This window comes from Myotis lucifugus, unplaced genomic scaffold (genome assembly GCF_000147115.1).
Source record: "Myotis lucifugus unplaced genomic scaffold, Myoluc2.0 scaffold_81, whole genome shotgun sequence".
NCBI classification, from domain to species: Eukaryota; Metazoa; Chordata; class Mammalia; order Chiroptera; family Vespertilionidae; genus Myotis; species Myotis lucifugus.
The window spans coordinates 2,123,310-2,136,136 of record NW_005871129.1 but is presented as its reverse complement, the minus strand read 5'-3'; the positions used below and the strand labels follow the sequence as shown (position 1 = coordinate 2,136,136).

At 38.1% G+C, this 12,827-nt stretch overlaps 1 protein-coding gene and 1 pseudogene across 2 annotated transcripts in view; one reads left to right on the top strand and one right to left on the bottom strand.

Moving 5' to 3' along the window:
* Positions 1-12,371, top strand: part of MDGA2 (MAM domain containing glycosylphosphatidylinositol anchor 2) — a 905,340-nt gene extending 892,969 nt beyond the window's left edge. For both annotated transcript variants that reach the window (XM_006090751.3, XM_006090753.2), the window contains 2 exons: positions 7,398-7,503; positions 10,488-12,371. In XM_006090751.3, the coding sequence (XP_006090813.1) occupies positions 7,398-7,503; positions 10,488-10,576 (195 nt within the window). In that variant the 3' untranslated portion in view covers positions 10,577-12,371. The remainder of the gene's footprint in view (positions 1-7,397; positions 7,504-10,487) is intronic.
* On the bottom strand, positions 4,987-7,237 carry LOC111826459 (annotated as a pseudogene).
* Positions 12,372-12,827: the final 456 nt, after the last annotated feature.

Here is a 12,827-nt window from a genome sequence, read left to right as displayed (position 1 = left end):
GAGAATCTCTGATCATTTTCCATTGCAGTGACAGCAATTATCTAAATTGCTCAGTGTGTTAAAATTGAAAGTACTGTTTTCAGGCTATTGAGACTTATTATCTAGTTTATGTTGTGGCCAAACAGTGTTACAAAATAAGATGAGATGATTGGGCATGATCTCCCCGTAAGTGTGCAGAGGGAGTGTGGCGTGGCCCATGAGAGAGGAAGGGTGAGTGACAGACCACAAATCCAAAGGTGACTGTTTAGGGCAGGCGTCCCTGCTGCTAAAAAATTACCATGAGAAAGGAGAGATGACCCTCTGAACTGGGTGTCCCCAATCCAGAAGGACCCAAAGCCAAACGGCTGAGGAGTGAGGAGTCTTCTGGCCTAGTGCCAGGACTTTTGAGACCAGATACTTCTGAAAAGTCAGTGAGAGAGAGTGGGCAGAAAACCCAAAACGAGGGGAATTGTGGAACGTCACTCACCTAGGGAAGATTGGCTGGTGTGGGATGGAAGGTCAGCAATGGAGAAGGAGAGATTCTTGGTCTGGTGTCCTCCTTGGCTGGCTGAGGGGGGGAGGGGGGAACCCTGTAAGGGAGGGAGGCCTGATTGAGGCCGACAATTGAGTCACCTGAGTAGGATTCGGAGGTAAGCCCAGGACAAGCTGCCACTGCCTATTGCTCTCTGAGAAGCAAATTCAGTGTGACTGAAGCCAAGGCAATGGCTCCCCATTCTCGTGGTTCCCTTCCCAGTTTCGATACCAAATGTTAGGTCGTGGAAGGAGGAACTCACAAGGCCAGAATGGTGAGGGATTACGAATTTATTTAATCATCCACACACCAGGTGGTTGAGGCTGGATGGCTCCAGCACCCAGTAATGGGAGTCAGTGGCTTTTAAAGGACTTTTGGAGGGCTTTTTCTGGGGGAGACTTCTTTGTGCTTACCCAGAGGGGAGATAATGGAATATGGTCGCTGCAAGTGAAATGTGGTCTCAGCAAAGGGAATGTCCATAGTGAAATGGCCTGAAAAGCCAGTTCCTGGAGGAGAGGTATCGATTCAATTGCTTGATCAGACCTAACAGTTTTATCTCTGTAATTATAATAGTAGTCAGAATCATAATGGTACTTCATAAAAATATTACATAATCTTATCTATTCAATTAGAGAGCATTTTATATTATTTCCATTTCATACATGTCATTTCTGCCAAGTTGAGATACATCATAGTATAATTAATTGCTAGAGTTTCTTATTTTTATGTTTGAGAAAAGGTAAGGATTTATTTTTATAAACTCTTAAAAGTTTGGTCATGGTGCATTCTTCAATTTAATATCTATGCATTTTATTTCTGTTATCTACCTTGTAGTCAAGACAATATTTCTTTAAAAAGTAACCGTAAAGGGTTACTTAGTCTGCAAGCTTCTTATGAGTTTATTAGAACCTGCAAAATCTATAATAATAAAAGCGTAATATGCTAATTAGACTGGACAGCCAAACAACCTTCTAGATGTCATTCCGACATCTTTCTGGACTAAGCCACGGTGGTGGGGGTGAGGCAGAGGTGGTTAGGGGCGATCAGGCAGGCAGGTGAGCAGTTAGGGGTGAACAGGCAGGCAGGCAAAGGGGTTAGGGGTGATCAGGCAGACAGGCAAGTGGTTAGGGGTGATGAGGCAGGCAGGTGAGTGGTTAGGGGCCAGCAGGCAGGCAGGTGAGCAGTTAGGGGTGATCAGGCAGGCAGGCAGAGTGGTTAGGAGTGATCAGTCAGGCAGGCAAGTGGTTAGGGTCGATTAGGTAGGCAGGCGAGTGGTTAGGGGTGATGAGGCAGGCAGGTAGAGGTGGTTAGGGGCAATCAAGCAGGCAGGGAAGTATTTAGGGGCGATCAGGCAGGCAGGCGAGTGGTTAGGGGTGATGAAGCAGGCAGGCAGACTGGTTAGGGGTGATCAGGAAGGCAGGCGAGTGGTTAGGGGTGATGAGGCAGGCAGGCGGAGTGATTAGAGGTGATCAGGCAGGCAGGAAGGCAAGCAGTTAGGAGTTAGTGGTCCTGGATTGCAAGAGGGATGTCTGACTGCCAGTTATCCCCCAAGGGGTCCCAGATTGCGAGAGGGTGCAGGCCAGGCTGAGGGACCCCCCGCCCCATGCATGAATTTTGTGCACCAGGCCTCTAGTGTTATTATAATAATTCAAAGATATAATTGTAGTTGGGGTTCAGAGCATAAGCAAAACAATGCAATAAAAATTTCTTTGTAAGAATCAAGACAAGTGAAACACAATCTATAGCTTCTCAATAGCAAAGCTGCTGTGGAAATTGACAGAAAACAAACATACTGCTCAAGACCTTTTCCTTCCTATTCAAATAGGACCCTGAGGCAGACTACAGTATTTCTCTGACCGACTGAATGAAATTTCCCATCATCACAAGATTACAAATAAATATTAAAAACACTGATTATAACTGAACCAAGAGTTTGATTGTCAGAAATTATTTTTATTATTCTAGTTACAGCTACTACTAATTCCATGACTTATTTCCACACAAGAAATGAAACACCCACCATGCTTATATAGAAAGTAATCAACTGACTCTATACAGTGACAAACTATATTATCCATAGTTGTACAGATAAATGAAATAATAGATTTTCAAATAAGCCAACTTTTATTACTGCAACAATTCATTCAGGATCACCAAAGGATGAAGTATTCACGAGAGAATGTTCTAGACATAGGCAGTCCTCCGGACACATGACACTTTGACTTCTGCTGATTTGTATGTTTGCTTTTCAGCAACTACACACTTAGAATCAACATACTGCCAGCAGGCAGGTAGCACACATATTAAATTACATCAGTCAGTCAGCTGATGTTTACCTTCAAAGGTCTCCCAGCACTCCCTCTCAATCCGACCATAAAACAAGGGTGGCAGCTTCCTTCGCACCCACTCTGTGTTGGGACTTGATCGGTAGCATAGGCTGACTAGTAGTTCCCATCTTGTGCTTGGATGAAACTGCACAGAGAGACAAAGGGAAAGGAAATTAGTAGGGAAAGTAGGAGTTTTTAGCTTTTCATTTTAAGTTTTGAAATTAAGTTCTCCAATAACATTCTGTGAAGTGGGCAGAAGAGTTTTTAATGTTTCCTACTTTACGGATTTGGTAACTGAGAATCAAAGTGAATGTGCATATTTTCAGATTTCACTGCTAAAGGTCTATAAAGATGATTTAATACATGCTATTAAGGGATTTTCATTTAATAAAAATGTCAGGAGAATAATATTTAAGGAGACAAAGATAAGTTTGCCTTATTTTTTTTTTTTATTTTTGTGGATGTGCCTTCCCTGCTCCAAAGTGTTTACCATTTTAAAGTCAGTAAGGGAAGTTTTGAAGTGCTATGAGCAATGACAGGGTCATTCCAGGGAAAGCAGCTTTGAAAGTACAGGAATGATTTTGATGACTTATATATTTTAGTTTTTAGTTTTAAAATAACCCCATTATTTTTGTATAAATCTTTATTGGTGAAAGTATTACATATATCCCCCCCGCCCCCATTGCCTCCTCCCACCCAAGCCTTCACCACCCACTCTCTGTGTCTATGGATAACCCTGTTATTTTATCTTGACTCTTATCTCCAGGTAACAAGAACTTATTGAAAATAATTCTCTACTTTAAATAAGAAACACTGTGGTGAATTTCACTATCTATTCACCTCTGCCTAGCTAAGATGGAGAATCTATGTACTCCCAAACCTGTTTCTCGAGCATCCCTTCCCATGAAAGAATTCTGACTTCAGCTTCTGTTTTAAATCTGTGTGAGCAGGTGCAGAACTTTCTAACCTACCCTTACTATCCTTTTCACCAGCATCTCATTTCACGCACAAAGCATGTCCCTTTATCTTTGCCACGACTACGTTGTAAACCCTGAATTTTACTCTGTGAGCAGTGTTCACTCCCCTCCCTTTCCCTCTCTGTCTTTTAAAATGAAAAGTCTTGGTGGAAAGAATTTTCCTCTTTACCACACAAAATCTTCCTGAATAATGCATTCCTGCTCCTTCCAGAATTAAAATTTGAGTGTAAGTCAGAAATCGACACTTTATTCAGTTCAATCCCTTAAAATACCCACATAAAAGAAAAATCTGTGATGACATCACTTTGCTCACATTCAATAAGGTATTAGTCTTATGGCCAAATGGAAGCGCTTGCTTTTATGAAATAAGACTCATATCAACATGAATCTAAGCTTTGACTTTCTCCAAGATAACATTCCATTTATGCTGTTATTTTCAGGAGAGAAGACTCAGCATCCCATAACTAAAACTATAAAGGGGATGAGAATAACCACTGATTTATTCTAACATTGATTCTCTACCAGATAAGTGGCATCAATCCAAAAGATTTAAAAACACATGGTTACCTGGCTGGTTTGGCTCAGTGGATAGAGTGTAGGCCTGTAGACTGGAGGGTCCAGGTTTGATACCCGGTCAAGGGCACATGCCTGGGTTGCTGGCTCAATCCCCAGTAAGGGGCGTGCAGGAAGCAGCCTATCAATGATTCTCTCTCATCATTGATGTTTCTACCTCTCTCTCCCTCTCCTTTCCTCTCTGAAACCAATAAAAATATATTTAAAAATACATGGTTAGCAAAAATGATGCCTTCTCACAGAGTGCTATAGGGGCAGTTTTTAATGACTTTAAATACCCATGTGGTCTAAATAAGCATGTATAAAAATATTTTGGAATTTATTCACCTCAATTTTAACAATTCTGAATTTGTTCAGAATTGCTAAAAAATCAGTTTAATGTTTAGCAATTACAATAGGTACTGGTTAAATAAGTATTTATAAGGTGGAATATTGTGCAGTCATTAAAATTACTTCTTTTCCATATTCAGTGTTCTTGAATGTTTATACTATGGGTATTTATTTATTTTTTTATTTGGTGAATCTAAGTAGGATTTTATTTACACGGACACTCAATTACGGATAAGGCGATTTCTAGGATCCATATGCCTTCCTGGAGCTACTTGGTTTCGGGTTTCTTGTCTCAGGCTTCAAGCTTGAGACTCTCAGCGCTGGGGACAGGCAGGGAAAGCCTCCCGAGGACTATTCAGGGCAAACTTGCGCAACTCTTGGGCCAACTCCACCGGCTCAGCCACCGCCCTTCACCTCATCATCTCACCTCGTCATCATAGGGGAACTCAGTTAGCCAGACAGGGGGAGTCTTTCCGGAAAGGCTGTCCCTCAAAGCCATCGTCTGCCAGGATCCTTCTTAGGTCAGGGTGGCTGGCAAAGAGGATCCAAACCTGCCCCAGCTCTCCCTCTCATGCTGCCTTCTACACAGAGCCCGCAGACTGGGGTGTCAGTTCATCTGTAAGGTCTTCACAGGGACGGGGAGGGGAAGCAGAGACAGCGGGCTGTAAACAATCCCAGCCGTTTCTGCGGGGTTGGGGCGCCCACTGCGATCAGGGCAGCCAAGGGTTCCAATTGTGCATGTGAGATCCCCGAGGAAAGCCAGCCCTGGAATGACCCCATCAGGCGGACACAGACCGCTGACTCATTGGCAGGACACCCGCACTTGCTGGATGTCCTTGGGCAGGATTGCAGCCTCCTACTCTCCAAAGCTCAGAGCTGTCTGTGGGCTACACCATCCCGTGGTCCCACAGTGGGGCGCTTGCCAGCTGCAGCGCTTTCCCTCCTCCCAGGCAGCAACAGCGCGAGGGGCGCCCCACCACCCCCACCCTGGGCAGCGCCTTGGCCGGCCCCACCAGGCCCTCTCGGTGGCCGCCCAGTTCCCGGGTGCTGACCTGGGGGATTTTCTTTAATTCTCACTTGTGATTTAAACAGTCATGTGAGGGTTGTTTGGCCACTTCCCAGATACCTTCCAAAATACCACCTCAAGTCATATGGGAGCCATTATTTCTAGACAGCCACGCATGCTTCCTTGACAATGCTGGGGATGAGCATCTGTATACTGCCAGCTGGGTTCAGAAGAGTTTAGCGCTGGCCTGCAGTGTTGTTGTTTGTTGTTGTTTTGTTTTGTTTTGTTTTGCTTTGTTTTTCTCTTATTGATTAAGGTATTACAACTGTGTGCTTATTCTCCCCCCCCCCCCGCCCCCCCTTGGGCCTGCAGTTTTTTTATGGCTTCAGTGATACAGGACGTTTTGGATGTTCTAAGAAATGGCTTTGGGCACTCTTTATGGACATGCCTCAACATAAGTGAGCAGGAAAACCTCTCTATAGAAATTAAATATGAGTTAAAACTTCTCAATATTTTTCTCCTTCAAGTTATGAACATTATTCTTATTTTTAAGGATGATGTCTAAGTGGGGACAGGGACTCCATACTAAAGTTGATAACGAATTGATTTGCCTACAATTAGTTCAATCAATGAAATTATGAAGGTGGCTTCTCAAATAATGCCTAAATTCTCTGAAAATCACCACAAATTTGCCTTTAAGCAGCCATATTAAAATACCCCCAAAGATAAAATACTAAAACAAAAGTTTTGGTATTCATATAAATAGACTTTCACCCTAAATTGTTGCAATGAAATAAGGCTAGAAATTGTATTAAAATGCACACATCAGCTTGATGTTAAAGAATTGCTCTTTATTAAGCTAATTATTCTCTGGAAAGACCAAAACAGACATTTTATTTTGACATGCAGAAATTTTTTCTGGGAATATAGTCACAAAATACATAGGTTGCCTTTTAGTATCAAACAGATTAAAAGGTTTTACTGGAAACAAAAAATAATTAATAGGTTATAGAGAAAATTCTGAGTTGTTTCTGTAAATAAAATAATTGCTATAATAATTTGCTGATTGTCCTTATATTGACATTGTATCCAGAATTTAACAATAAAGGAAGGTTATTTTACTCCTTATTCTTTCAACACCGGTATTAAGCCTCAGTGCAAGCCACTGTTCTAGATTCTGGAAATTCAAAGGTCGGCTGCTAATATGATAAACCCTTGCTCTGGGCTTCAAAAATTATAATACTGTTGTAGAGAACCCAGAACAGATTCATTCCTTGAAACATTTCTAAAAAAAATACTGGTGTTATGTGTTAAGAGAAATTTGGAAGGAATCTTTTTCAGAGAAATACTGCTCAAACAAAATTTTTCCTTACCCCAGAAAATGAAAAGTAATAGGGTTTATAGTAGGTGTTTTATTATATCATTCAACTAAGTGTAGCATTGTTTTAAAACCAATGCAGAGATTTTGCTGTAAAAAACAACAACAACTTATACTATGCAAGGCATATCCCATTATGGTTTTTATTAAGATATTTTGGTTTTTGTAAGTAAGAATTTTGAAGACTATTGAATGTAAAAGATGTTTGGAATGTTGACAATTTTAGGTTTTGCTCATAAATTTCTCAATAGAAATTAAAGCTCTACATTTAGGTTTGTTTCATTCATATTTGTAGCTCATTTTTGAAGGTATTCGAGGTCCTGGCATAGAAGGTGACATTGCCATTGATGATGTATCAATTGCAGAAGGAGAATGTGCAAAACAAGACCTAACGACTAAGAGTAAGTGTCTCTTTTTTAATTGGTTTGATGAGATGTTAATGTAAATACTATATTAATGTAAATTAATATATTCTAATTTAAAAATTTATTTTTAGTTTGTTTATTTAGAATTTCTTATATTTAAGAAGCTAAAATTTTGAGGATAACTTAAAAGCAAAGTATTAAATTTGGCTGTATGCTTGTTTAGCCTAAGAAAAAATATAATTTTGATTTAGGTTTATGATTTTTAATTGGGATTTTAAAATATTTTGGTTGATATTAATTTCAGAAGTTTTCAACTTTTCTTAAAATATTTAATTAAACTATATACTCAGCATATATTTGTACAGACATAGTGCTTTTTAATCCCCCAGTTTATGAAAATATTTCTTAGGTTTTACGTTTGTTAAACATTTTAACAGGTTTAATATTTTTAACAGTCTTAACAGGGTTTTCCCAAAAATGTATACACACTTTAACAGCTGATAGCTCAATTTTGAAAATGAAATGTATTTTAATAAGCACTTCCTTTATAATTATTCAAAGTGTGTATATACATTTTTGGGGGACACCCTATATTAAATAATGGATTAGCCCTATTTTTTAAAATATATTTTTATTGATTTCAGAGAGGAAGGGAGAGGGAGAGAGAGAGAGAAACATCAATGATGAGAATCACTGATTGGCTCCTGCACAACTCCCACTGGGGACCGAGCCCACAACCTGGGCACATGCCCCCAACCAGAACCGAACCCGGGACCCCTCAGTCCAAAGGCCAATGCTCTATCCACTGAGCCAAACCAGCTAGGCCTAGCCCTATTTATTTATTTTTTTCTGGTATAATTAATCTCCTTCTACCTGCACCACAATCAATTGCTTGGTAATTTGATTCCACATTTATTCTGGTTTGAATATTATGGTTTAATGATGTCTTCAAATGTTATTTTTTCACTACAAATCAATTTTTATATAAAAGAGGTATAAATAATGCAAAAACCATCAGAGTGTGTATTGAGCTGCTTCTTAAAAACTTCATCTTCATGTTGTTCATTTGAAGTTGAGAAACCTCAAATCATTCCTATTACAAATTTTTCCAATTGAAAGATTTTCATAGGACCATCTGGAATCCTTACTTTTGTGATCACATAAAGAGGTATAAATGCAACTAAATTTATAAAAATAAATTCATCAATTATTCACATACAAAAGGAGCATGAAAGTCAATTTTGTATTAAGTCTAGAGCAAATCTGAGTCTTTGTTAATTGAGTATAATTAGTAAGAAATTATATCAGTCTAGTTGTTGAAAGTCATATTTGTACAGCTACCCAGTGATTGCTCTCTCATATGAACTGAATTGATTACATCTTTAAACATTGTAATGAGATGTTTAAAAAGACAGAAGCTAAAATTGTATATAACAATGAGCCATTTTGCTCATAGATTTACCTTCTTATCATTACACTTAGAATTTCATTTCAAGTAACACATTTGTAAATTTCACCCTGTGTCAGGCTAATTTCGCTTTAGAAAACTAATAGCTCAAATGAAATAGGTTTGTCAAATGCACAGAAAAGCATGCTTTCTCCTCGGAGGGACTGGGATTTCCTCTGGATTTTATAATATGAATCAGTGACAGTAACATATTAACCAAAGATAGTTACTATCTTACAAAGAAAATTTACATTTGATAACTTAATCACTGAAAAATATTATAGACTAAATTCAATAAGGTGAATTAAACTTTCCAAATGATGAAAGCAAGAGAACATAATTTACTTCTGAAATAAGAAAGCAGAAGTAAAAGTAGAGACAGTGAAATGATAACGAAAACTTATAGGAACTTTATTATTACACAATAGAATGTTTCCTTAAAATACTAAATCCAGAGAAATGTTGGGCTGTCTTAGATAAAATACATCTATAAATATTAAAGTTAATTATTTTAGCCTCTGTTAATCAGAGGCAACACATAACCCTAATTAAACAAAATATATTCTATTTGGTGTGAGGAAGTATTTTGTTAATTTGTACTATTCATCATTTATGAAATTCATTTGGATGAATAGCGTTCAATGAATATTAAAGTAATGTTAATTTCTAAGTACAAACCAGTTTGGCAGTCAAAAGCCTCTTCCTAACTGCTCAGACTCCCAATCCTTCTAGGGCAGTAAATGATACTGTGGCCCACCCACACTGTCAAAAGCTGAGATTGTGTGTCTCTTATTTTCAAAACTCAGTTCTCCCCTAGGTGAGAGCCATGTTGTAACTTAAGCCAGGTTAATGAATTATTGGGTTTACCTGCTTTAGCATCTCTAGGTAGGGTATATGTCCTAAGAGGTATGACCTGAACTTGAGGAGTTAGGTGAAATACCAATTGTAGAAGGAATCTCAAGGCAGAGTGCTGGAAGATATATTTTAGTTAGAATGGACTTCATAGTGCTTCTAAAAATTACACTAAAGAGATAATTATTTAATTTATAAATGTTGGACTGATCTGAATATATATAATTCACTATTTGCAGTAGCTAATTTCAATACCCATAACAATTCCTTCCTAGTTTTCATCAAGTGTAGTTTTTCTCTCAGTCTTTAAGCTTAAACATTTCTGAAAGCTTGTGTGTGTGGGGGGTTGGGGGGGAGCTGACCATTAGGTTTCCTGAGAATTTTCTATGTGTGCATGCTTTCATGTGGCTAGCAGAACTCAGGTTGAGTGCGGCCACAAACCTACACAAGTATCTTCTGAACAGTTTTTATAGCATTTTATATCAATTTAAATCTGCAAATATGTTTAGCAAGTGCCTAACCACATATTAAAATGATAGTCCTTTCACTTGTCTTGGAAATGAAGCTGATAAATAAAACCGAAAAGAAAAAAAAAAGTTTTCCAAAATTGTTTTCATATACAAAAAATGTTTCACTAGTTTACCAAAGTGGAGTTGGTTGTTGCATGGAATACTTATTTTTTGTTTGGTTGTTTCTTGGCATTTGTTTTCCTTGTCTTTAGATTCCGTTGACGGTGCTGTTGGAATTTTAGTACATATATGGCTTTTTCCAGTTATTGTCCTCATCTCTATCCTGAGTCCTCGAAGGTGACCTTATCCTGGCAGAGGCTATAAAAGATTCACCAGGCACTGGCATGAAGAGTCTTTGTAAATGGACATTGAAAAAACAAACTACCAAAGATTCCTCCACTGACTACTGACTCAAAAATAAAATAATAAAAACAAATTTTTTAAGCACTGGGGATAAAAAGATGTCATGGAAGTATAAGTTATTCCAAACTGCGTATACAACATAGTCTTGACCTGAATAGAGAAGAGACCTTCAGGTGCTTTTGTGGCTAAAACGATCACAGTGTCATCTGGTCATCTGGTTGAACTCTGGGGGGAAAAAAAGAGCTATAGAAATTCTTGTCAAAGCACAAAGTCTTGGCTGGTTTTGTTTCAAATGAATAGTTTGCTTGTTACCATGGAAACCTAATGGCCTGCCAACAAAAACCTCACTGTAAACAGGGTACGTGAAGAGCTGGCATTTATTTTCCTTTGGAAAAGCTTTTACGTAGAGAATTCAATAAATGTAGGCCCTTTTACCTTTGGTTGTTACCCTTCCTTGAAAAGAACCTGAACTCAGAATTATTTAAAACATTCATCCTCCCCACCTATCCCCACCCAACCTTTATAATTTGTATTTGTTTTCCTCCCATGGCTAAGCTAGATAACTGTGTGCTGTCTCTTTTTGCATGCACTGCTATCCAGGATAGTCAACCTGGGCTTACATAACACACAGGCTTATCGGAGTTTGCTCGCGGCCACTTGAACACCCAAACTGTCATCTGTTCCAGTGAAGAAACCAAACCACCATCTTTTATAAATTGCCATGGAAACTAAGTGCCTTCAATGAAACAAGCCTGAATAATTTCCAGCTCAGAAGCTTGCACTGCTAAGAGTGGTTTGTGTAAAACTATTTTATAAACAAACTGCAGAGCCGAAACGTGCAAATTGCAGGCAAGACAACAAAGCCGCTTCTGAAGAAGAAAGGACCGAAGCTGCTGCGGAAGCCCATGCAGAGGAGATACTTGTTTGACCAGACAGCCATGGCCTTTCAGCTTTTTGTCCATTAGAAAGTAACGTCCACTGAGACCAGACAAGGGAGCAACTTTTTTTCTTCCAGGTTATTGAATGGGTCAACCAGAGCAAAAGGTTAAGATAATACTCAGCTCAAGAGTGATTTTTCACTCTCACCTCCATTCGAAGTGAAATTGGCCCTAGCTTTAGAGGGAACAAGAAAATGTTTGTGATTTCAGTGCATACAAACTCTACAGCGGAACTGGGCCTGAAAAATCTGGCTTTATTCTAAACTCTGAGGGTAACATGCCTCTGCCCTTAAGTCAGACTCTGTGCAAATTGTGAAATATTATTTTATTATTTTACAAAGATTAAAAAACACTTTTACAGAAAAAAAAACAAAAACCTGTAAAAATGATTTTGAGCTACCTGAGGATAAATCATACCTTTAACCAGCCAGTTTTCCAATGCATTGTAAATTTCACTTAAACCTGTTGGTTATGAAAATTTGAAGATCTCTTTCCTTAAATTATCTCAGCTTTTAACTTCATTTAAGACTTTTGTCTAAAGAAGAATATTATTATTATTATGTTCTATCAACACCCCAGGATTTAAGAAAAAAACTGGTTATGCAAGTAATTGGGATATAAGTATTAAATTATAACATTTGCAAATATTAATATAAAAAGCACAACAAAATGTAGTGGGGAAATGACACAGCTTGATTTTTTTTAAGTCTATAGAAATGTTTGTGCAAATTCAATAATTCACCTTAAAAGATAACTTTACACTATGTTCAATAAAGCCTCTTTCCAGGTAAGGTATGAAAAGCAGTATGTGTGTTTGTTGAGCAGTGTTCACTTACCACCAAAATGAGAATAGCTATACAATTTATTTGTTATGTCACCATGGGATATACCTTCAGTGCTTCATGTACCTTAATGTCTACAGGAAGGAATTTTAATAGGAACTCCCTGATGCACTCTCCCACATTTGTCATACATGTAAAAAAAGTCAAATCTTTGAAAGTAAAACACGAAACAAATATGAACTTGGAATTAAACGTGTATTTTCATACTTAAAGAGGGGACTAGTTTGAATATCTAAGTAGTGATAGAATTGAGCCAAGCCAAATCTTTTAAATTAAAATGGATAAACACATGAATTTCATGACTTATTTGAAAACATCAGGCATATTGTTGTGTTTGTTTTTTATGTTGTTTTTTTTTTTTCAAAATTACAGTCATGCCAAAGAGATAAACAATATTTGGGGCACTTAG